This window comes from Equus przewalskii, chromosome 29 (genome assembly GCF_037783145.1).
Source record: "Equus przewalskii isolate Varuska chromosome 29, EquPr2, whole genome shotgun sequence".
Lineage (NCBI taxonomy): Eukaryota > Metazoa > Chordata > Mammalia > Perissodactyla > Equidae > Equus > Equus przewalskii.
Window position 1 is genome coordinate 20,147,032 of NC_091859.1, and position 21,385 is coordinate 20,168,416.

The 21,385-nt window shown below is 47.7% G+C and overlaps 1 protein-coding gene across 4 annotated transcripts in view; it reads left to right on the plus strand.

Annotated features, from left to right (window-relative positions):
- Positions 1-21,385, plus strand: part of PLXNC1 (plexin C1) — a 142,089-nt gene that overhangs the window by 102,958 nt on the left and 17,746 nt on the right. For all 4 annotated transcript variants that reach the window (XM_070599495.1, XM_070599496.1, XM_070599497.1 and 1 more), the window contains 3 exons: positions 1,675-1,821; positions 14,137-14,314; positions 16,504-16,607. In XM_070599495.1, the coding sequence (XP_070455596.1) occupies positions 1,675-1,821; positions 14,137-14,314; positions 16,504-16,607 (429 nt within the window). The remainder of the gene's footprint in view (positions 1-1,674; positions 1,822-14,136; positions 14,315-16,503; positions 16,608-21,385) is intronic.

The window sequence follows — 21,385 nt, forward strand, 5'->3', positions numbered from 1 at the left end:
GAGAGTTCCTGACTACAGGGCTGTTGAGTCTATAGCTGCCCCTCCATGCAGCCCAGGGGATCCCCCTTATCCCCCGACCCCAACCTCTGTGGGCACGTCCAGCCCCCTCACAAGGGCGGTCGCCCCGGCTCTGGTGTATGCTGGAGGAAAAGAGAGAAGTAGAGGTTCTAGGTTTGCGGTCAGGACATTACCCAAAGGGGCGGGGGGAAGAGAAGAGAGCAGCGTGGCGGTGAACCACTAAATAAAGGAAGTTTCTCATATGAATTTAAATAGCATGTACTAGTCCCGGTGCTCTCCCCACCTGGGAAATTTTTGAACATTCCTCCTCTGTCTTACACTAAGGAAGAGGCTCAAGGATATGCCAGCAGGGCAGAGAGAAGTGGTAAAGTGGCAGAGGGGGCCAGGAGGAGTCCCTGGGCTTGGAGAGGGCACATGTTCTTGCGTTAAGAATAAAGGATGGGACAGGGTAGGGGTTGGGATTTCAAGAGATCTAAAAGAAGTCTCAGGTTACCTGTGCGCGGAAAGCAGGTGAGGGATCCAGTGGAATCCTCCTTGCAAAGCCACGTGCGCTGGCTGTAAAACTTGACTTCGCGAACTGGTGCTTCAAGCCCTAGTCACGTGTTTGGCTTTCTGTCATCACGAAGGCAGTTTGACTTCCTGGTTCTAGCCTGCTCTTCCTCCCCCACATATGCAGTTTAATGTCTGTTGATCGTAGGTTTATTATTTAGCAAATACACTCTAGTCGACCCAGGGCTACATGCCTTGGAGGCGGCAGGAGAAGCAAAAACACAAGCCTCCCATGTGGGCTGCTCAGAGTCCCTCCGAGTGCACAGTGGCTACAAATTTGAGGCATTTCAATCACAGCAGCGGTGGTAGCTCCTAGTTCAGGAAAAAGAGCACGCGCGTGGCAGAAGTTTGGAGAAAGAAGCCATCAGGATGGGTTGAACGTTTGGAAAAGCCTTAGAGCAATGGCATTGGCTGTGGCCCCGGGAAAGGAGGTGGAGTCCCTCTGTGGCCCCCACAGCAGTGAAGGTACCAGGTGGGGTGCAGGCTGTGTCTGGAAACCACACGGGACCACACCGGCCAGCACACAGGCGGGAGAGAAGGCTGCCAATTATGTAACTGAAGGCCACTTCCTTTGTGAAAACCTGTTAAAACCAAAAGGCATCCTCCTGGCAAATGTGTAGAATGTTCTTACATTTATTCCGGGTACTGAGGCTAATCGTTGTGCATTTTTTTAAATGCCCTTCATTGTCAGTTTGCTAAAAACAAAAGCCAGTTAAACAGCAGTGTCAACAAAGGTTAAACCTCCGTTAACCTTGTCTACTCCCTGTTCATAGTCATTAGCCAAGTGGTGAGCATGAGTCCACCATGCAGAAGCTTAGCCATAGGAGGGTAGTCAGCTACTGCGTGTCTTCATGTTGCTGTCGACTGTCAGTGCCGGGAGGGGGTGTGTGTGGACGTGCGTGTGTGCTGGGGAGAGGAGGTGGTTTCCTGAGTTTTGCTCCCAGTCTTAAGTGGAGCAATATGTATTTTCTTGGGAGTTTCATGTTGATTGTTAGAAAACACTGCCTCCTGTCTCCTGTTGTACTGCCGTAATCTGAAACTTTAGAGCTTTGGGAAGGACGGTGGATTCTGCTGAAAGCTAACTGTCACTTTTGTGTCTCTTCCAAGGAGACTGTTGGAGAGCCGTTTTATTTGCTGGTGACGACTTTGAACCAGAAAATAAACAAGGGTCCCGTCGATGTAATCACTTGCAAAGCCCTGTATACGCTCAACGAAGACTGGCTTCTGTGGCAGGTTCCGGAGTTCAGTACTGTGGTACGTTCGTGATGAAGGTTTCCATCTAGGCGCGGAAATAAGTCTGGCTGGGAGTTAGAGGGTGGGGTGGGGGGAATGGCTTAAAATGAAACAATATCATTCCTACCTCGGGAGCTTTCAGACGGTTAGTTAATTAAAAACAGTAGTTGATAAAATATTAACACGTGTTCACATAATAGATTTTAATTACCTGGATTGGGGGAGAAAGTATTGTAATGATGCCTGGGGTACTCATCAATTTCCAAAGATTTTAATATCAGGATGGCTTATAGCTTTCGGCGTCGTCAAAGGAAATGCAAAGTACCCCCTATTCAGCACTTAGAATTGCAATCAGAATTTCTCAAACGGCTCTGCTCTGGAAGACAATGTGTGAAGATATATTTCAACCAAATTGAGGCCGTCTTATTTTAGAACGATAACACAAGACAAATTCCACTGTGTTCGCCATGCAACATGACGCCCTTACTTTATTTTCATGGATTAGTTACAAATGTTTGGTGTCGTGCACTTAATGTTCTGTGATGTCATAGATATTTTTAGAGGAACGCTGTAAATCACTACAGGAAGATGATTGCCTGGCTGCTGGAGGGTTTCACCCATTTAAGAACTTCCTTTTCACCCATCCCCACCCCACCCACCTACTCCCTTCCCCTCCTAAAGGAGGAGAAACCAATTTCTTGCACATTCAGTAATTTGGGAGGAATTTCTATGCTTTCTGTTAATAGAGACTTGGAAAAGAGATCACTGTGTTTCAGTTTGATCTTCAGCTTTATGGAGACTCTAGTCTTCTTCTCAATCTTGTTAGTGGAGAAGGAGGAAAAAATTCCAGTGGGGTTTTGGTATGGCTCGGTAAGGAGCTGAGTCTCCTGTGGCTTTGCTCTGGATGGCAAGTACTGCAGTGTCATCCTGGAAGAATTCATTCCCTAATTGGAGAAGGCACCATGTTGCCGTAGACCGTGTTCTGGTGATGTCCTCTGCTGGGAAAAAGTCCACAGATCAGCTGTTTTGAGTTCTCTGTCGCTGCCAGAGATAGCTCCACCTCCACTGAAGATGGCACCGTGCTCAACTGCCATCCACGAGGTGGGAGGCTGAGCAGAAAGTCAGCAGTTCTGATTTCTGTCTGTGTACCCATTTGCACGCGAGAGGCAGTGGGGCACTGTGGTTCTCACACTTAAGCCTGCATTAGAATCACCTAGAGAACGCATTAAACACCGATTGCGAGGCAGCACCCCAGAGTTTCTACTTCAGTAGGTCCCGGGTATGGCCCAAGAATTTGCATTGCTAAAGATCTCCCTGCAGATGCTGCTGCTCCAGGCCCACAGCTGGAGAACTATGGGTGTAGTGGTTAAGAGCGCTGACTCTGGAGCCAGGCGGGTTTGAATCCTTCCTCTGCCACTGGCTAGCTGTATGAGTTTGGGAAGTTTGGAAGCGTCTCTGTGCCTCAGTCTCCTCATCCATAAAGTAGAGAAGATGAACATGGTGGCTGTCAGTCTCATGGGGGTGTTGTGAGGATTAAGAGAGCCGATGTTCTCTAAAGCACTTAGAACATTGCCTGGCACACGAGTGCCATGTAAAGCATTATTAAATTGAATTCATATCTCCTGGGGTGCTTGTTAGAAATGGAGATCCAGGGAGACCAATGCCCAAGCCTTCCCTAGGGGCTGATTAAATCAGAATCTCTGGGGATGGAGCCCAGGAACGGTTAGATTTGTTTTAAATGTGCCAGGTAATTCTAAGGTGTGTCCAGCATGGAGTACAGCACTGGAATCTCGGTGGACAAAAGACGAACTTGGCATCAGTGCCTACTGACTCTCCTTTCACTGCTCGAGGCTTTGTCTTCAAACCCAGGACCTTGGCCCTAACCCTGAAGATGTGTATGCTTTTACTCTGAAACATGCTGGAAGCCCCACAGGTTTCCAAAGAGAAATATTGCAAGTGAATGTAGGTCGGGGGAATCCAGCAGTATTTCAGTTTCGCGAAAACATGGAACCCAGACAGGAAGGAGAGGAAAGGAGAGGCCGGGATTGGGGCGGGGAACAAGTTAGATGCCTGCAGCAACTTTTGAGGTTTGCATCCTTTTTAATGCTTTACATCTGAGCACTTTTTCTCCCTTTCATTTTGAAACATTATTTATTTCACAGTCAATTAAGACCATGTGTTTCTGATTTGTTAACACTCAACTCATCATCAAAATGTTTCTTGATGTTGAAGAAATTCATGTCAACTCTTGGATTCTTTTTTTTCCTTTGCAGTCCCTGGGGAAAAGGCTAAAGGAAAATTATGATTCTAGCAATCCACATAAATCTTCCTTTTCAAATACGGATTTACTGGTAGAAAGAGACTGGAAAAGGGGTGGGCCACTTGTTTCTGAGGGCCTTGCCTTTAAAAATGATTTTTAAAGCTTGTATTAGACCTGCCCCAACAACTCTTTCATGGTGGATGATTGTACTAGAAGCCCCAGAGAAGGCACAGGATCTGATCTGTGCCTTGTGACAAAATGTTCGCAGAAGGTCAATATAAAAAATTTAAGGTTTTTCATTTCTTTTCAGGCAAGTTCCCCCAGCCTTACGTTTTAAGTTTTCTCCCTTCCTCTCTTCTCCCTCCTCCAGACTTTCTCACTTTACTCCACCTCCCAGGCCTGGGCACCCTGTGGTTTGACTTTCTCCATTTGTCTGAGGTGGTTTATGTAATTGAAAACCAGGGCATGTTGAACAAACTCGATTGTGTGTGTATGTGTGTGTAAATTCTTTCAAGGAAAGAAAAGCCCAAGGAAAAAAATCAACAGCAGCCACATGAGCAACTTGAAATGACAGCCGAGTGCCACGGCAGGGACACATTTAAAAAGAGTCCCCAAACTCCTGTTTGGTGAAATGCTCAGAAAACACAGCACCTCATCTAACAACCTAAAAGTTAGGTTTCACACCTCTAAGATTAGGATGTGTGCTCGCTGAGGTGTGGGGTGTTTTCTAGAACATAAAGACGTTCTGCCAATTTCTTACACATGAAATCATTATACTTACAAATGGGCTCTGAAAAGTAATTCTTTGTTTGCTGCATCCTGGGAGGAAAATTCCTCTGCCTTTCCTCACATTTAAGCAAAGCCCCATAGAGTCACACTTACTCCAGTATCCTGAGAAGTCATCCTTCTCGCTGAAGGCACTGCAGGCTTCTGTTGAATGAGGCGGTCTGCTCTGACATTATCTTCCTCGCAAGCCTGGCGTCACAGGAGGGTTTGTACACACGCAGGACTCTGGTCTTTCTCTGATATCCAGGGATTCAGACTTGACAGTTAGAAGAGGAATAAGCCCTGTTGCTCTGTGTTTTTTCCGTCTTTTGCCAAATTTTTGACATGTTCAGTTTTGTTGCTGGAGAACCTCAGGCCCTCCCTCGGCGTGCGCTGGGTGGAGAGAACCATTTGAGAGCAGATCGCCTGAAACATCAGAGGAGCGAGTGAAGGATGGAGGAGTTCAGATCCGGGAGAGGGTACCACATGGGAGAAAGGACAGTTGCTTCACTTTGGGAGGAAATGAGAAAACCCAATAACTCGTAGCAAGTATGCTGAATTAGCAAGAGAAGGTTGACTTGTAATCAAAGTTAAGCGAGAAATGGTTTTTTGAACTCTCAAACCCAGGAAATGAGCCCGCCAATCTGCTGTATCTGAGAGATAGTGTCTTGGCACCCTGGGAAACAGGGTTCCGACAAACATCTTATTGTCCTCATTCTCATATCTATGAGAAAGTCTTTAAGGTTATTAGAAATTCTTGAAAAAGCACAGATTCACATCTGCGGAAATCTTAATGCCTCCACTATGATTTATTGAGGGTATATGCCAGCCCACACCAGTCTGTCTTTTTCCCCCCAGCAGTTACCATTTGGGGGACAATCATGTTTAATGAAATACTTCATATGTAACAGAGCCCTCGCTCTCTCTAGCAAGAGTTTCTGGTCCACATGCTTCCTTTAGCACGGTGGCTCTCCCCATCTCTCCCCAGCTCCTTCTGTTCCATTTAGCTTGTCCTTTCAGAAGATCCATTATCCCCGTAATTAAACAACCCACCATCCCGATTAAGTCATTCTCTGTTACTTCAATTACTTCCCATTGTTCATTAAAACCTGATGTTTGCACTTCAGCAATCTTGTTTTTAATACTCCTAGCATTTGTGGAGAAACAGTGAAGTTAATTAACAATTCTTGAGCTTTTTTCCCCTTTTTCTCTCTACCATAGTGCAAATCATTTCCATCATGACTTGCAGTCATACCGAAACCATTTCTAACTTCATAGCTACTGTTCTGAGCTTCCCCATCAAAGAAGTGAAACCATTTTTTATAATCATTTTAGGTAAGTCATTCCCTAGTTGATGGGAAGCAGTGGAAAATGAAAAATTAACGTTCACTGAGGGCTTTAAATGACTTTCCTCTTCATACCCTTTCTTCTGTCACTCATAATCTTGGGATTAGAAGATAATTTAGTTATCTAAATACAAAAGTATTTAATTTTCTTCTTTATGGCTCAAACGTGACTCTATAATTTCATTGTTAAGAACCCTTATTTCTACTTGTACCTCTCAGGGAATGGGACCTTTTCTAGCACATCCTGGTGGAGAGACAAGGCCTATATTGATTTGTCTTTTCTGGCATTGTGAAAGTCAGCATTCCGTTTGAAGTTACTGTTATCCAGAGGAGGGGTCAGCAAACAACAGCCTGTGAGCCAAATGTGGCCCTGCTGCCTCTCGTGATGAATAAAGTTTTATTGGCACACAGCCATGCCCCTTCATTTGCTGTTGTCTGTGACTGTTTTCCTGCTTCAACTGCAGAGTTGAGGAATTGTAACAGAGACCATGCAGGCCACAAAGTCTTAAATATTTACTGTCTGGCCCTTTACAGAAAGGTTGCCAGCCCTTAATCTAGAGCTTGACATAATCAAGAAAAAGACCTAGAATCTGTCCTCCCACTAACCCCAAAAGCCTTGGCCTCTTTCCTCTCCTTCTGGGGCCACAGCGATGGAAATGCCTCACCACTCCGCATAAATCTGAAACTCACGGGGTGCTTTGCCAAAAACCAAAAAAACTATAAAATACTCATATTCAACCTAAAATACTGAAATCAGTCATTTGGGGCTAAATCAGACAGAGTCTCACTTGATTCTAGCATGAACAAATGTTAGCAAATGCTAGAAAATTTTGTGAGAGAAGCTTAAGTTGGAGGAAATTCTCTGGACTAAGTTCATTTTTTTTCTTCAAAATGGAAAAGGCCTTCACTATTCTCATTATTCTATTGGTGGCGGCGGGGGTGGAGGCGGGTGGGGGGCGGGAATACCTTGATCCAGGAAGCTTTGGGCTCTTGGTCTTTGGGGAAAGGAAAAGAAGGGTAGACAGGGGAGGTGGGGCAGGCAAGGGCAGCATCGGGGCGTGGGGGGAGCCGGTCTGGTAGGACGTCCCAGGGCTGCTGAATCCAGCTTGAGAAAAACCTCAGATCAGAAGCTCCTCCAACACTTGTATTTAACTCCAGGCTCAAGCTGCTTCCACCAAACTTCTGGAAGCGCTTTTCTCCTCTCTCTTTCTCTCTTTAATTCAGTTTGGTATAAGAACCAGACTTTTCTCTTGACCTTCGTTTGGCTCTGAAGTGAAATTAGAAATATATTTTCTAGGTTTTATTTAATGAAAGCAATTATTGACCTAAGGCCTCTTATGGTAAAGTTGCTGGTTTGTAACAGATTCTTTTAAATTTACTTCCTAGGTAGTAGAAGGTCATACAGAAAGGATGCAGCAACGTCCCTGCTCTTGTCCGCCAGGAATCTGGTGGAGGAGTTAGTGAGGTGCTGGATCATCCTTTTGCCCCCAAAGTGTGGGAAAATGCCTCTTCCGCTGCTTTTGACTAATCCTCCCAGCCCCTTACAGCCTTATTTTTTTCTGAAACTTCCAAGTTGTGTGTAGCGATGATGGATAAAGCCACTAGTGAAACAGGAATGTGGATGTTTCTCCAGGTGCTGTGGGGCTTAAGGCAGAAGGGGTAGGGTTTGGAGTCTGACAGTCTCGGGTGTAAATCTGGGCTCAGCCATTTTGTTAACTGGCTGTGTGACCTTGGGCAAGTTACTCAACCTCTCCAAACCTGTTTCTTCATTTCTAAACAGGTGATCATAAACCCTGACCTTGTATGTTTGGTATGAGGTCAAAAAATAATATATGTAAGGGGCTGGCCCCGTGGCTGAGTGGTTAAGTTCGTGTGCTCCGCTGCAGGCGGCCCAGTGTTTCGTTGGTTCGAATCCTGGGCATGAACATGGCACTGCTCATCAAGCCACGCTGAGGCGGTGTCCCATATGCCACAACTAGAAGGACCCACAACGAAGAATACACAACAATGTACCGGGGGGCTTTGGGGAGAAAAAGGAAAAAAAAAAATAATAATCTTCAAAAAAAAAATAATAATAATAATATATGTAAGACGTCTAGCCGTCAGACCTGGCTAGAGGAGCCGTTCATTATTTATTTATCATAGATTTTCTTCTCTAAGCTGTTTTCCTTGTCAACTGTAAGGTCTACTCAGCAGAAACTGTCCCCTCACGATTCTTTTTGGTTGGCTATTTATTGATGATGGGCGATGCGGAGAGTTGATTAGCTGAATCCATTGTCATTAAAAGCACGTCTTAAATGCTTCTGTGCTTGTGTTACTATTAAAATCATTACCCACAACTGGTTATGGCCGATGGCGGACAGCATCCCACTGGACAAAGGTGAACGGGGGACACACTGATCAACCTGAACCACCACCTGCCTACAGGGGCTGGGTTGTGACAGGCTGCTAAAGGACCGGGGCTGCCCAGTCTGGTCCTTTCTCTCGGTTCTGGGCCATGCGTTTCCCAAACAGCTTTGCCTTCTCTTAACCCTTCTTGGTAGCAGGCATGTTCCCAAATCCATTAGGATGTGAGTCCACTGCAAGAAACAGAGACCCAAGGTGATGTGGCTTGAGCAACGGAGAAGTTTATTTCTCTCCCACGTGGAGTTCCGGGGTGGGCGGTCCAGCACTGGGAAGTCCCCGCAGACCTGAACTCCTTCTCTCTTGTCCTCAGGTCACCTTATAGTCTGTGGTTGCTACCCCCCCCCCCCCAGCCTCCTTCCACGTTCCAGCCAGCAGGACATACGCAGGGCTATAGAAAAGGGGACAGATGGTCACCAGCTGTCTTTTAAGGAAGTTTCCCGGAGGTTGACACGTAACACATTTGCTGAATCTCATTGGCCAGCCCTTAATCACATGGCCATACCCAGCTGCAGCAGAGGCCAGCAGAGGTCATCTTTGTTCTGGGTGAATGTGAGCTCCATGGAAATGCCCGTGGGTGGCACCTGAGCCACAGAGTGCTCCAGATTGAGTGGGTCCATGGGACGCCATGCCAAGCCAGGGGAAGGAAATGGATCCGCCCCTCCTGGGCTGTATGTGTCCACGCTGTGTGCTCTGATAGTGTTTATTGAGACCCTCAGGCACACCAGGAATGCTGTTTAGAAGTTTATCACCTCCATTGTCCTTTGGCTTTGCAGTAAAGAGTGTAGACCCATCCTAGTTACGACCCTCACCAGCTCTGTGATCTTGGACACCTGTCTGAACCTGTCTGTGTCTCAGTTTCTTCATCTGTTAAATGAGGCTAATACTAGTGCCCACTTTGTAGAGCACTTGTGAAGATTCAGTGAATTAGCAAAGCATTTAAGACAATTCCCAGTGAGTGTTCAGTAAACGCTGGCTATTGTTATTAGACACCTGACGCAGTATGCTTGTCTTCAGCGTTTGTTTTTGTAAATAGCACAGGGCTTCTCTCTCAGATGGCAGGTGGTGGTTTTGGAAGGGCAAGCGTGGTTCTTCAAGTCCTCTAACCTCCATTCTACCCAAAGGAAGTGGGATTCTTTATCTAGACTTCCTGACCTAGAAGCCTGAGTAAAAGGTTAAAGCTTGCTGCTCACCAGTCTACTTAAAATTGAAACCAAGTGCCTCCATGGTTCAGAGGCCCCCTCACATACTGCTGCACATGCAGCCCCTTTCCAGATCCAGTTCAAATGCCCCTTCCTCCATGCAGCCTTCCCTGATTTCTCTCCCTTTGAAAACCTTACTCCTAGAGGTAATCTCTTTCTGAATCTCTAAGGCTCTCCATCTATACCCGCTACTTTCTACCTGGCATTAGAATCTGTTGTGTGTCCCGCAGTTGTTCTACCAGTCTTCAGATACTTCCCAGGCAAAATCAGTGCCAGATTCTACTCTCTATCATCTGCAATGCCCCGCACACAATAGATGCTAAGCAGATGGGTGTCGGTGAATAAATTTACCTACCACAGCATCATCAGAGAGCTCTGTCAGGTTAGGTTCATCCAGCTGTAAGTAAGAGACAGTCTGACTAGTGGAGCCTGAAACAGTAAGGGCATGGAATTGCATCCTAGAGCAGATGGTCTGCTGGTAAGTAGCCCCAAGGCTGGTCTATCCACTCAGCAGTGGTATGCTCTGGGTCACCATCTCCATGCTGCTTTCGGCCCTCCCTCCTAGTCACAAAATAGCTGCCACAGCTCCAAGCACTGCTCTCCTCTTTTGTTAGGTTAGAAATCCTTTCCCTTTACTTCTCATTACATGGCTAGTCTCTGGTGCTGGAGAAGGGAGTTGCCACCAGTTCTGTTTCCTACCCTGGGCTGGATATATCTGGCCTGGGTTACCTGGCATCTGTTAGCAAAATAAGAGGAATGATGGCTGTTGATTAGACAACCAACGATTTCTGTTGTCCCAGCTTTGCTGACACTTTCATGCCAAGGAAATAGGGAGAGCCGGAGCAGTTCCTCTTAACACGAACAGAGGGGTAGATTTTGGGGGAAGAGACCAGTGTACAGTTTAGAGCACTTTAGCTATTTGTGGGTATTGAAAATTAATCACCATCAGACAGATTTGGACCTTACTTAGTTTACAAAACATCTGCGTGTTTTGAAAGGCAGGATCACTAAGTATTTAAGAACATGGAGTAGAGTGCCTGCTTCTGTTTTCTTGCTGGTTGATCTTGTGCAATTCACTTAACCTCTCTGTGCCTCAGTTTCTCATCTGTAAAATGGGAATAATAATAGAACATATGAGGTAGGGTTGTTTCTGAGATTAATTTGTGTGTACTAATACGCACAAATCGTTTACCACAGAGCTTGGCACACAGGAAGCACTCCTTAATTTGCTATTATTACATGTCATTATTCAGTGATCCTGTCACTCCTTTGAGATGGGAACCATGAGGATTTTAAGGCTCAGAGAAGTTAGATGACTTGCCCATGCTCCCACAGCCTAGTGCTCAGGGCCCTCAGCCCGCCTGTCCTCCCCACTGGGTCCTCTGTGAATACTTCCTGAGGGTGACAGTTGCGCCTGGTGGCTGGATATTGTTTCTCAGGGGGCGTTTCCTTTTAGCAAATGCGCTGTGAATTATCTGAGAACAAGGACTGCGTTCAGGTTTCTCTTACACTCCAGCCCCTAACACTGAGCAGGCGCAGGTTAGCAGACTGGTTAAGTGGGTTTTGACCAGGACAGATGGCACTTTCCGGGGGATCTTCCCACTGGGGACAGATGCCCAGTGCGCACTTTCTGAGCCTGGGGGTGGGGTCAGGGGCAGGGCGACCGGGGAGCCAGGACCACACTTACACTCTAGGAAACTGCTGCGGGAGCACTAGGAGTTAGCAGCGTAAAGAATGAACACAAATCAACTTTTTGTCTGAATTTACTCTCAGAATTCCCTGTGGACTCTATAAAATGCCATTTTGCTTTTTTCTCCACCCATTTAGCTGTGGAGGCACTGGCAGATTTACATTATTTTACATTCAGTTAAGTTTTTTTTTCCCCTTGTGGTTATGTTTTTAAGAACATTTATTGCCTATAAAGAGGTGCTTTTGTTTAAAGACAATAGTGCCCTTTAGGTAGTAACAGAATGTTATTTCACAAATACCTGTAAAACTGTTAAACCAGCCAGAATGGCGGGAGCTCTGATTAAAAGGTGCTTTCCGTTGTCCTTCTCTTTGGAAGCCTGTGAAATAGCTTCACCGCCAAGACTCCCATCGAGAGAAGACCTCCTCGTCGGGAAATATGGGGAGGCAAGGGCTGGTCTACGCAGAGCGGAGGGGGCGGGACTAGCGTTTACCTCTCTAGAACCCCGTTTGTGCTGGGAGTCTAGCTTAGGCCTTCGCTGAGAGCCTGAGCTAAGACTGGAGGTTTCCTGGGCTGTAGGTGAGACCAGGAGGCCTGAGGGAGGCCAGGGCGGTAGGAGGAGGGACCCCGTAGCTGAGTGGTTCATGGCGCCAACTCCTGGCTCTGCCACTTCTGAGCTGTGTCCCTGAAGCAAGTTATTTGGCCCCTCTGTGCCTTCTCTGCCGTCCAGGATGTCAGGGTGTGTGAGCAGAGGCGTTCGGCATCCCTTCCTCGTGGGTGGCTGACCCAGAACACGAGTGTGCAAGGGAGCGACTCTCTGTTCCAGGAAGGAGACGCAGGTCAGACTAGGATCACCGCTTAACCTGAGTTTTGACTCCACAGATTCAGTTTTAATCATTTGATTAGGCCTGGACCACACTGCACTGTTGCATAATTGTAAACAAGATGGTAGGGGCAAGACTGAAAGGCAGGAAAAGGAAGACATGACACTGAGAACGCCGCCCCCCTGCCCCCCACGGAATTTCAGAAGCCCCTTTGCCGTGCCAGTGGTTTGTAAGTCGTATCGACCAAGCGCTCGCTCGTGAGCCAGACACTGTTCTCAGTGCTTCGTGGTTAGTTCAGCTCATCACACAGGAACCTGGGAGGCAAGTACTGGTGTTATTCCCACTTTGCAGGTGAGAAAACTGAGATACAGAGAGGTTACCCAGCTGGTTAGTGATGGGTGGAGAGGTTGCCCAGCTGGTTGGTGGTGGGTGGAGAGGTTGCCCAGCTGGTTGGTGGTGGGCTTGTACTGAACCCAGGAGTCTGAGCCGAGAGCGATGCTGCGCCCTGTTCTGCTTGCTGGCGGTGTGCTCCTTACTGGGACAGAGATGCTGAGCGTGGAGTCGGAGTCCTGGCTGCTCAACGCCTCTGAGTCTCTGTTTCCACCTGAAGACATACTACTAATAATAATTGTGATAAGTTATAAGAAATAATAACTCACCACTATTATTGTTACTATCATCATCGTCATCATCATCATCATGGAGCCTCTCCTAGCAGCCTGGCCCTGTGCCAACCCTTGGACATACATTATCTCATCTAATCTCCATGATGATGCTAGAAGGCAGACACTCTTATCAGGCCCATTTTAAATTTGAGTTAACCTGGAGGATTCCCCATTCTCCACATTCTATGTGTTTTCTTTTTTTGCACATTTCCATTAGTTAATCATTTTACGTTCCCTAATTACAGCCAGGCTCAAAGGCCTTAAATAGTTGTGCATTTCACACCACACCCAGGCCCCCCTTCCTCCCTGATCACCAAGGTGCCTTGGAATCCACACTGTATGCTTTGCGGATTACAAAATCCTCTCAGCGCTTCCCTGAATCGGTTCCCCCCAGGATCCATATAGGTAAACTCGGTCGTTTTAGATCTGTTTATTCTTAGACAAAGTAAACCTGAAATTGCTTTTAAATTCGTTTTGAAATGTTCCCTAGCTCTGTGTTTTCACACATCCACAGAGGGCTTACTTCCCCAAAGTCTGATTCTGAGGTTTTGCTGCACTGGGAGAATGTTAACTGACAAAACGTTAAGTAATGGCCCTGAGAAGTAGGTAATTAGTGCAGGAATAACAGTACAGGGCGGGGGTCTCAGGGTTTTAATGAGGGCTCGGGAAACTGTCTGACTGAAGATGCTAAAGTGGAGGGGGAGATAAACGTTCCCGTAATTAATGCTGCATATTAAAAAGTGACCTCTGGCGTGATCAATACGGGGACCTCATAACCTTTCCTGTCACCTGGAACTTCACTTCTGGGACTCTGTGGTCCTGTTAATAAAAAAGATAATCACCAGTCTGCCTTCATCTACTGTGGAACCTTTCCACTGTTTTTTCTGAGGATGAAATTAGAAAATACCATTTTTAGAATATTTGTCTGTATATCTATTTTTTACTCTCAGATATATTTATTCAATGCTTGCTCTATAATGAGACTTTTAACTTTCTGTTTTCCTTTCCATTCTCCCTGAAAAGAATGGATTATGGAAAAAAGATTAAAGTAGTACGATGCGGTAGGGTGTTTGCTAATGTGCTCTCAGAGGTATTAGGAGGACTCGCCAGGTTTGTGTCTTTTGTGAACGCCTTTCAGACTGCAATTAGCTAATAGACTTGGAAATCTGTTTGTATTCTTGCAGGCATTAAACGTCGTCTTTGAAAAAATCCCGGAAAATGAGAGTGCAGATGTCTGTCGGAATATTTCAGTCAATGTTCTTGATTGTGATACCATAGGCCAAGCCAAAGAAAAGATTTTCCAAGCATTCCTAAGCAAAAACGGCTCTCCTTATGGACTTCAGCTGAACGAAATTGGTCTTGGTAAGGAGATGTGGGAGCTATTTTGTCCCAATCCCCTGTCCCAATCCTCCTCCCTCCCCCTCCTCCCTCCCTGCCCCCAGTAGCAAGCTTCTGTTTGGGGAAGCTTATACGGCCTTATAGACAGGGGCCGAGAGACTGCATTGCTCTCCCAAGTGCATCATGATTCCTCCTCGGAAGCATAATCTTTCAGAGATACTGTTTTTTTAAATATTATGTTTGTAAATCAGATTCATGAGATTGCTAACCCTGAGACTGAATGGGATTCACCTTGCATCGAGACGTACGAAAAGGTGTAAGCCCCGTGCCCTCTGTATGTGTTGCGTTTCACGTTGGCATTTGATTTGTTTGTTGTGATACCGAGTGTGTCATTAGTGGGTGGCTCAGACTCTGGGTGTTAACTCCAGTATGCCGAAAAGGTCATCTTCGTCTGTGCTAATCGCCTCCTGCATTAAGTATGTTCTCCAGCCTCCCCCTCCATGAGGCGGCATCTGCTGTGAATTCATTTTTGGGCTCTATTGGTAGACTGCAGAGGAGAGCATATGCGTGAGCGAGCTCACAGGGCCCCACTTCACTCCAGTGTTCATCAACATTTTAAAGTTGAGCTCCACGCAGCCCTCCCAGGAGACCGTCGTGGGATTTGATAGCAGATAATGGGGCAGGAGAGAAGAGTCACATCGCAGCGGTGACAGGCAGAGTAACAAGGTTCATCTCCCCTCCATGTGCAGTTGTAGCCTCAGCTAAGCAGGCAATTAAAATCATCCCACCCGGCCTGCAAGTCGACCCTTCTGCTAAAAGGCCATTGAGAGGAGCCTGGGGGCAGTGTCTGGCAGATTTGAGTGAAACCATGCAAATGGGTAGCAACTACATGACCTGGCTTCAAAGAAAGCAAGGTGCTAAGGCACCTCTCCCCCAACTCTGTTTCCTTCTGTCGGATGGACTGTTGGGCACTTGAAGACCATTTTAGCTCATTTGGTTAGAGGCAGGGTTAGAGGGGCAGCCCCCGCCAGGAAACTATCACGTGACCTGGGACCATCCACTGCCTTGCCCTGAGCCTGCTTCTTGCAAAGGAGTGCTCTGACTGCACAGCAGATGGGTGCATGGAACCTGACCACAGGGAAAACAGCCCAGAGGTCTCAGTCCTGCCACTGCCAAATTGGTAGTAGTGTCCTCACACCGTTTCTGGGTTTGTGTGCATCAGGTATAGGAAGGCAGGGAGCAGGACAAGCCGACTAGAAGCTTCATGTTGTAGTCTGAGGGTAAATAGGGACACAGCGTATCAGCCGTGCCAGGCTTCTGCATGTCTGCTGACCTTCCAAGCTCCCTCCAAGGCTGGCCTCAGAAAATTAAGGCAAAGCCTTAGACCAGCCGGAAATTGTATTGAAATCCCATACCAGAGGCAGCTACATAGCAGAGGCTCACAGACTCAGATGCTCGAAGGGGCAGGAAGTACCATGAAGAGGGGTGTCAGTCTGCCTAGGACAGTGGAAGTGGGGGGCCCGACTTAACTGGGGAAAGACATGCCTATCCAAGGGGTCTCTGCCGCTGAGCTTCAGCTGATGGTTGCCATGCAGGCCTGTGTGGTCAGTGTTCCCAGATGGTCTGGTTTCTTAAAAGAGAAATCAGAAGTCCAAATTTTTATGTGCAATCTTTCGATTTTAAAATGTTGGTGCTGAATTGACATTAAAATAAGTAAAACTTGTGCAGGTTCCCCAAAAAAGGAAAACACACATCTCTGGGCTATGTTCTGAGCCTCGGCACAAGTTGGCATCCTCTGTGAAGGAGTTTGAACCCTTGGTGTTAGGATATTAGCCCCCAACCCTGCAGAGACCTACAGAACCTAGTTCACAGTGCAGCTGCATGTGAACACACAAACGCACGTGTGTGAGCACACGATTGCCTTTGGAGTCTTCTGAGGATGCGTTATTTTGTCTTCATCTGGCTTCACTTCCAGGCTTAGCCTCAGAGTAAAAGCTTCAGGGAAAAGTGGCCTTAAAATCAGGGCCCCAAACACAAAAACACCCAGCAAAACCCAGGCTGCTGGTCTGGCTGATGGATCTCTGAACCTTCAAACAAATATTTAGCACTTTAAGTTTTATCTATTTATAAATAATATTTGCAAAAGTAATAGGGTAGCATTTAAGAATTCGCACTGTAATTTTAAAAGAGAACGAAATGCTCTTTTTTTCCAGAGCTTCAATTGGGCACACGACAAAAAGAACTTCTGGATATTGATGGTTCCTCTGTGATTCTTGAAGATGGAATAACCAAGCTAAATACCATCGGCCACTACGAGGTAAGAACACGGCTTAGCCCCCAACGTCTCCTTTCTCATCCCCAGTCCTGACCGGGTTGGATAATCTCCAGTACCAGGTAAATTCTTGAAAAGTGACAGGACTCCCACCCATTTTCTGGACTAGTTAGCAGACTGCCTGTTCCTGGGGAGGAAGTTTTCCTTAGTTGCTCGTTTGGAAGGGCCCGTGACTTCCTGCCTCTTGTGGTCCACCGGCTCCCCCGGAGCCTCCTCTCCGGGGGCTTCGATTTTCACGTGGTCCAGTCGCTCTCCATCCTGCAGTTTCAGTCAGAAACTTCACCTTTATGAGGTTCTCTGGCTTTCATGTTCCTCGGCGAAGCCATAGGACAGTTACCATTTAAGCTTGCTGAGAACAAAGCCTGGTGGGTCCGGGGCCTTGACCATGTAACCTTTGGGGTATGGTCCTTTTTTCCTAAAGAAGTTCTACATTCTGCCTTTGCAATATTCACCGATGCCTCCTTTGGCCCCTGACCTGCTGGGTGAGTGTCGAGGTGGGTGAGGGGCACACATCACCTCTCAGAGATCTGAGTGCCCAGAAGCCTGCAGGAACCAGAGAGAGGGGGCAGGGGGGTTCCTGGACACACTGGGACATTGGGAGTCATTCAGCAACATTGTCCAGATATTTGTTGAATATCCAGTGTGTGCTAAGAGCTGAGGATGCATGTGAGCAAGAGGAACAAAGACCCGGTCCCAGCCCTGGGGAAGGAGTGGAGAGGGGGCAAGGAGGCAAGCAGTGAGGCGAAGTTATCGTGCTGTGGCTCAGAGCATCTGAGAAGGCTTCTTGGAGGAAGCTGTGACTAGCTGAGACTTGAAGGAGAGCTTAACCAGGAGTGGAGTGCCAGCCCACCCAGCAGGGAAGGGAGAGCATGCGTGTCCTTCCACAGAAGACTTAGACTGGCTGAAACTTCTCAAGGGGCAGGGGCGCAGTGAGAGCCAATAACAGCCAAGATTGACTCTGAGCTGTTATCATAATGAGGCGCTAATAGCCCTTACTCTGTGGCAGGTGCTGCCTCCACATTTCCCTTGTTTCGGCTCATCCTATCCTATGAGTAGGTAATAGTATTAACCCGCATCATAGATGGGCACCCTTAGGTCAGGGAGGTTTACCGATAGCTATTCAGTGGCAGAGGCAAGATTTGGACCCAGGTTGTTGGACTGTAGGGTCTGTGGCTTAAGCAGTATTCACACAGCCTCTCATAGAAGAAGGCCTGAGTAGTTGCGGGGGGAGGCAAGACGGGGAGGTGTGGGTCATGCAGGCCCAGTTAGCTTCTTCGGGAGTTCTTTCCTCCCAAGAATGATGGGAAGCCATTGGAGGATCCTAGTAGAGGAGATCTGTGTCTCGGAAAATGACTGTGGCTGTGCGTGGAGCATGGATATAAGGTGCAAACCCGGAAATAGGGAGATCCATTAAGAAGCTGGCATTAGAAGAATTTCAGGTGAGGAATGATGGTGATCAGAAATGACACAGTGGCTCTGGAAATGGAGATGGGGAGATGGACTCAGAGATGCACAGAAGGTGGACGCCACAGGCCGTGCAGATGAGAGAGATCCTGGAGCGAGGGAGGGGTCAGAATGGCACTCGGGGACGGCTGGGCGGAGGCACAGATGCGAGTACGTTTCCAGAGATGGAGAAGAGAGGAGGAGCTGCTTCCAGGCCGCTTGGAGAGGAGGAACCTCCTGCCTTTCGTGACTGTAAGGTCCCAGGAGGCATGTCTGCGCCAGAAAGGCCTTTGGACCCTGCGGGGGTCCCCTCACCCAGAAAGAAGCTGAGACTGTTCCTTGAGCAGAGCTTTCTGGACAACGGTAGGAACAGAGGACACCTCATCCTTGGGCTCTTCGGCTGAGTGGATCTCAGAGCCAGTTTGGAAATAGCTGCTTTGGGTGACACGTGGCCGACGGCTGCCCCTGCAGCCTTTGCTGGAGGGCGCCCAGCAGACAGAGCTGTGCATTAGCAAATTGCTGCTGTGCTCACCCTCCTGCAGCTCGGACTTTCCAACCTTGGAATCATGTTGCCAAGAGCTGTGGGTCTTAGCTTTTGGAGTTGGTAAAAATCTCCAGGGAACTTTCTGAACGTATGTATTCCTATGGGGGGGGCCCGCACTTGAAGCGCTGCTCCTGGGAGAATTTAATGAGTAAGAGGAGGGTAGAGTTGGGGCTGCTGCCCTGCCGGGTGGAAGTGCTGAGACGGACTTGCTATGGCATCAGTTTGACGTTCAGGGTTGCAGCCTGCGGCTGTCTCCTTCTCTGCCTGTGTTGGGGCAGCCAACATGTGACTGCAAGTTTGGAAGGAACACAGCCACAGATGCCCTCCTTTGGTGCCCTTGACTGATGTGCTTGCCTTGCTCAGCTGTGTGGGGAGCAGGGCCACGCTGGTCCGGCTTCTCAGCATCTCCTGGCACCCGTGGGGCATGGGTGGGCCCCAAAGGAAGGGGTGTGGTCACTCACTGCCATTGATAGGGAAAGGTAGGACAAGCCACTCCAGCTGTCTGCCAGGCAAGAGGAAGGCTGTGAGGAGAGACAGAACGTCGGTCTTCACTGAGATTTGGGCCATGCTGGACACCTATCTGCTTAAGGATGATAATGAAATTAATCCGGCCTGTAGTCACTTCCCGTCCAAGTGATTTATTGGTCTCATACCCTAGTGTTGCCACATGGTGGTAATAAATGACAAGACTAGGACATAGGGGCTTAGAGGATTCTCCTTATGTTTAAAAAGCTAAGCCGTAAGGCAAGGAAACGCAGAGAGCATGAAGGGAACTGGAGAGGTCGTCGGCCCCATGCTCCCTTGTGCCCAGACCGTCTCAAATGCCCTGATTTTCAAAGACCACTACGAAAAAAGTATTCACCACCACCCTCTGCCTCCTAAATCTATGCCTGGTTTAGTAGCGCCCCTGCAGATTCAAAATTTGGAATAATTTGATGGGGCTGAGCTGAAGCTTGCTTTTACCAATTTTGTTAAAGAAAAATTTTCTGCTCCAGCACTTGCATTTCCCTCCAAAGAGACAAGATGCTAATTATCACTCTTATTCATTTACTAAAGCGCCCTAGTTTGAGTCACTGTAAGTGCTTGAAAGCAAAAAACTATATTTCATTTAAAAATAGGGTCTAACTCAGAGTTTTAAGTGATTCAGACTCACCTCCCTCCAATTAGCCTAAATTAGTTAGGATTTAAAGTTAATCGTTAGTGACGACCAGTTCCTCCTACTATCTAAACACAGTCCCTGCTGCTGGAGTGTGAGCCTGTTTCTTCTCGCCTTGTTCTGTCCTTGGGGCGAACAGAGCGTGGCTGGTGGCCTCAGAATGATTTACTGTTGGTTTACTTGAACAGGTCCCTATAAAGGGGATCTGAAGGCACAGCAAAGATGTAGCATCTCGTGGATCAGATGCAGCCTCCAGAGCCCCAAATGGCCAGTAATGTCCTGTCACCTACAGGATGGCATCCTTGCCAACCCAGGGCATCGGTAAGATTGCTTTCCACGATGGTGACAGTGGCAGCTGGTGCCCGGCACTGTTCACACGCATGAGCACAGTTCATGTTTACAACTGCCCTGCAAGGAAGGGGCTTTCCTTACTCAGTTTGCATCAGAGGAACGCAGAGGCAGGTGCCTTTCTGCTCCAGTCTCATTCTGTCCTGTGCAGACGTGGGGTAAAGCCGACCTCTTTACAAACATTAAGCCAGAGGCATCTTGCTCCCCTAGAGTTAAATCCTCCCCGAGTGCTTCGTTAACTGGCCGTGGCTGTGTGTGCGTTTCCTGTGCAGGGGCCTGCGCTGTGTTGTGGAGCTGACGAGGCCAGTTGTGTGTGTGTACAGGGACTGGGGGCCAATTTCTCCGGGTCCAGGCTTTGTTCCCCTCACCTGCGCCCCTTCACGTGACTTCTCGCTGGACCGTGTTATCATGCCCACACTCCGCTGTGGAGTGGTATCGAATGTGCAGGGCAGGTGTTGTGTCTGGCAGGAGAAGTTCTCTACCGATCACACCTCTCCTTCTGAGTTGCGAGGTTTCGAGGGGCAGAAAAGATGTTTAACCACTTGTCGTTGAACAGTGTTCCTTGTGCCGGTGCAGGCTAATGCCGAAATGGTCACTGCTGACACCAAAGTTGTCATTCAAATAGCATTAAAAGCTCATAGGAATGTTCCAAAGAGTCTGCTGGGTAAGGTCAGTGGTCCTTCCAATCAGGTGTGTCATCTGTGACCCAAGACAAAGGGGTTGGTCTATCTCTAAAGGTCTCTTACAGCGTGAACGACTTTAGACACTTATTTAACAAACAACTGGAGTACTCCTTGTACACTGGGCACTGTTCTGGGGGCTTTGACAAAGAGCAACTCCTTTAGTCCGCTTTACAGCCCAGTGAAGTAGATGCTGTCCCTATTCCCATTCTGAGGCACAGGAAGGCTAAGAAGCTTGGCCAAGGTCACATACTCTTCTCACTGATGCCCCAAGGCTGGAAGCAGATGAAAAAGGAATTCACTAGAGACTGTGGCTCTTCTCCGGGCCAGAGGGATAAGCTTGCTCAGAACTGGGCTTGCAGCCCACGCTCCTTGCCTCTGAAGCGGCCTGGCGAGAGAGCTGGGGCCGATTTATGAGAATGCCTGGTAGTTACCTTCTCTGATGTCAAATTCAAAAGAGTAACTTCGTTTAAAATCTTATGATGCATCTCATGTCTGTGAGTTTATCAAAATGCTTCCTTATTTCTAATCCTGCTTAACATCCTTTAAGGCCAGTATTCCTTGAAGACGACGACAGTTACCTTCATCAAAA